Source organism: Triticum urartu, chromosome 4A, assembly GCF_056163025.1.
Source record: "Triticum urartu cultivar PI428250 chromosome 4A, HENAU_Tu73, whole genome shotgun sequence".
In the NCBI taxonomy this organism is placed as follows: domain Eukaryota; kingdom Viridiplantae; phylum Streptophyta; class Magnoliopsida; order Poales; family Poaceae; genus Triticum; species Triticum urartu.
In genome coordinates, this window is record NC_141876.1 from 350363564 (window position 1) to 350366918 (window position 3355).

Here is a 3355-nt window from a genome sequence, read left to right on the forward strand (position 1 = left end):
AGGTACTTTTCTGGATCGATCGATGGCTACAAGGCTTCGCTGCTACAGATATTGCACCCCTGATTGTTGTGCAGTTGATGTACGCACCAAAAAATGGAGAACGATATAGCAAGCAATGACAGATAGTAGATGGACTCAAGACATCAGAGGAGAACTATCTTTCATGGCTCACATTCAGCTTATTCATCTTCAGCATGTCATAGCCAACACACCACGTCAGATCAACACTGAAGACATCTTCCGATGGCCATGCGAGCCGTCTGGTGTGTACATGGCCAGGTCCACGTATGAGCGGCTATGTCAGGGGCTGGTGAGATCGAGCACGACCTCTTGCATATGGTGAAGTTTGGCGACTCTGGAATGTAAGATTTTTGCATGGCTGGCTGTGCAATACCGCATATGGACATCCGATCGTAGAGCTCGACATGGGTTGCATGATGCGCCCTCGGCATGTTGTACGTGCTTGCAGGAAGAGGATAACGTGGATCATATCTTGGCACAATGCGTGTATGCCAAAGAAGTTTGGCACCAATGTTTCCATGCGATGCAGGTAAACGTGGAGATCCCCGATGCAGTTGATACTTTCCAGGAGTGGTGGTTGAAGACAATGAGTCACTTTCGACAGCCATACAAGCAAGGGTTTGACACATTTTTCATCGTCGTAGCATGGTTGCTCTGGAAGCAAAGAAATGCAAGGGTCTTCAACAGGCCGAGCAAGTTAGTTCTCCTACTAGGCTAGCTCCACAAATTCTAGAGGAGATCAAATCTTGGAAGCTTGCGGGTGTGGGTGTGGTAGGATTGAGTAGATTTGTGAGAGAGTAGTCTCTTCATCTTAGTTGGAGATTGGAGTTGATGTATCCTCATCGATGTCTACATCGTTGTAAGGATTTCGTAAACTTATATACTTCCTTCTATAAAAATATGGTATGCTTTTAACGTACTCTAAAAAAACATCCACCACGGCACCTCACCAGCGTCCCCTCCAATCCACCACAGCACCTAACTAGAAACTCGTGCTGCCCTCGTTGGCTCGTTGCATTCCAGCTCTCCACCAGCCACGAGCTAGCGCAAAGCCAAAACGGCACTCCCCCTGGCCTGCGGGTCCCACGTGTATCATACCCCACGCGTCGGTGACTCTGCATCAGGACGTACAGGGCGTGTTGTTCCTTCTCCTGCCAAGCTGGAACCCTACATGACCAGATATACCTCGTCGTAGGGCTTATCTTCCACCGACAGGTGGGTCCTGGACCGTGCGTGTGTGCAAAACGATGAGTACGACTAGCTGGTTGCGTGGAGGCTAGGGTAGCGTGGGCCCCGGTCAAGTGGCGGCGCCCACAGCTGTATCAACTAACAACCAGCTTGGCGGCGGTTGGTTGAAACCACAGGCAACTGACAGGTGAACCTCGACAACTGTGGGCCAGCACGTCAGTTGGAGATCAGCTGCCCACTTGCGTAGGCTGCAGAGACCGTGGTAGTACGTATATAACCCTCACACCATCTCTTCCGTCCATCCACACCGAGAAAGGAAAAAGATACGGAGAACAGAGGAAGAAACAAGAAATATATATCCATGTTGCAGCGAACGGCGTCGGCCGCCATGGTGTCCGGCTACCGGCAGAGGGAAGCCGTGGGTGCGTGCACAGAGAGCCTCGGGTCGGAGAGCGGCGACGTCGGCGGGGATATCGAGCAGCTCCCGGCCGTCATCGGCGCCGGAGCGGACCAGGACGGGCACGGCGCGGGAATGGTGGAGCATAAGGATTTGGCGGGGAAGAGGCGGCGAGGCAACAGGCGCCTCCCTCCGGCGATGCCAAGGCCGGCCGAGGCGTTCATGCGCGCGGAGCGGCGTGGCGGGCGGCTCATCCTCACCCGGGTGGTGCGGCCGGTCGAACGGCCGCGGGAGGTGTTCTGTGCGTCCCGCGCCCACGGGCGCCTGCGCCTGCGCTTCGCTGAAGAAGACCCCTTGTACGGTGAGGAGCGCCAAGCGCCCGAAGCAGCCGAGAAGGAGAGTCGGGCCCTGGTCGGTGGCTGCGGCAACGGGGTGGGGTTTCGCCAGGCGGCCACCGGCACCGGGAGGCGCGTCGAGATCGGCGCCGTGATGGGGATATGATCGAGGCCATGAGGTCGGTCGACTTGTGCCTCGATTCGAGTGCGGCCGCGATGCTGCTGGAGCACTAGCTAAGCTGCATTTTTGGTTCTTTTTTTTTCTATTTATTTCCGAGCGATTTTGCTTCATTGCGGAAGTAGGAAGTAGATGTAGTTTTCAGATCTTATCGTTGTGCAGATTTGTGGGGGAGTGATGATTGATTGTTTCTGGATAGTACAACTGATCTTTGTGGACTGTGGTTACCTCCTCAAGATTCAATGCCGCATCAGATGATGATAATACAGAGATCGATGATAAATAATACAGTAGTAATGCTATTATTATACCTCCTGCATGCTGCAATTTTAGGGGCGTGCCCCTGTTTGAGCAAGTATAATAGTGGGCTTATATAGCCCGCTTACAGATTATTTTTGCCTATATGGAGAAGAGAGATGTAAAAAATTAGGGAGAGTGGGCTTCATGAGCCTATGTATATGTGCATTCCTAGGTAAATGCAATAAATTTGAAGAATAAGATATAGAGAAGATGAAAATATATATACTAATGCAATAGCCAACCTTATAACCCACACTATTGTATGTGTGCATATAGGTGATGGCTATAGATGACATGGCGGTTTCTTATAGCCATCAGCTAGCTATATTATTAACCATGCTCTTTAGCATACCCCATCAGCGAAGTACATCCGTTGCTTTGCACGAATATCTTGAACTTCGGAATGGCTGGTAATTCTTCTTCTTTGAAAGACGTGTAACTGGTAATGATAAATGAAGGGAAGTGGTAATTGAGGATTAGGAGGTCCCAGGGAACACCCGAACAACCATTTGATCAAAGATGACGCGGATGACAATTTCGGATGGAGTAGCATTTTACGCTGAACGAGACATTCTGGCGGAGAACGTGAAGGCATGTAGATTCCTCTCTTCTACCCCGCGACCCCCCTACCGACGGGAAAGCATATCATGTCAACTCTATATGATCATGCAAAGCAAAATGACAATGAAACTCTTGTCATGTAATGTAAAGTAACAATGAAAGTTGCATGACAATATATCTCGAAATGACTATGAAAATGCCATAATAGGTAGATATGGTGGATGTATTAAGAAACATATAGGATGTCTTATGTGCAGTAGAACAAGTTCTACGGGATTTGAATGCACTGACGACGTCTTACACCATGTCTCGAGGTGAGAGTGAGCAATGCATGGTACCAAAGAGGCTAGAAAAATATGGATAGGTTGAATTTAA

General features: G+C 50.0%; 1 protein-coding gene across 1 annotated transcript; it reads left to right on the top strand.

Moving 5' to 3' along the window:
• Positions 1-1492: 1492 nt before the first annotated feature.
• On the top strand, positions 1493-2346 carry LOC147975834 (protein SUGARY ENHANCER 1-like). Its single transcript, XM_087519683.1, has one exon. The coding sequence runs from the start codon at positions 1571-1573 to the stop codon at positions 2105-2107; it is 537 nt and encodes a 178-aa protein (XP_087375809.1). The 5' UTR covers positions 1493-1570; the 3' UTR covers positions 2108-2346.
• The last annotated feature ends 1009 nt before the right edge of the window (positions 2347-3355 follow it).

Excerpts from the sequence above, each read along its gene's own strand:
- LOC147975834 (XM_087519683.1), top strand. The coding sequence starts at position 1,571 with ATGTTGCAGCGAACGGCGTCGGCCGCCATGGTGTCCGGCTACCGGCAG.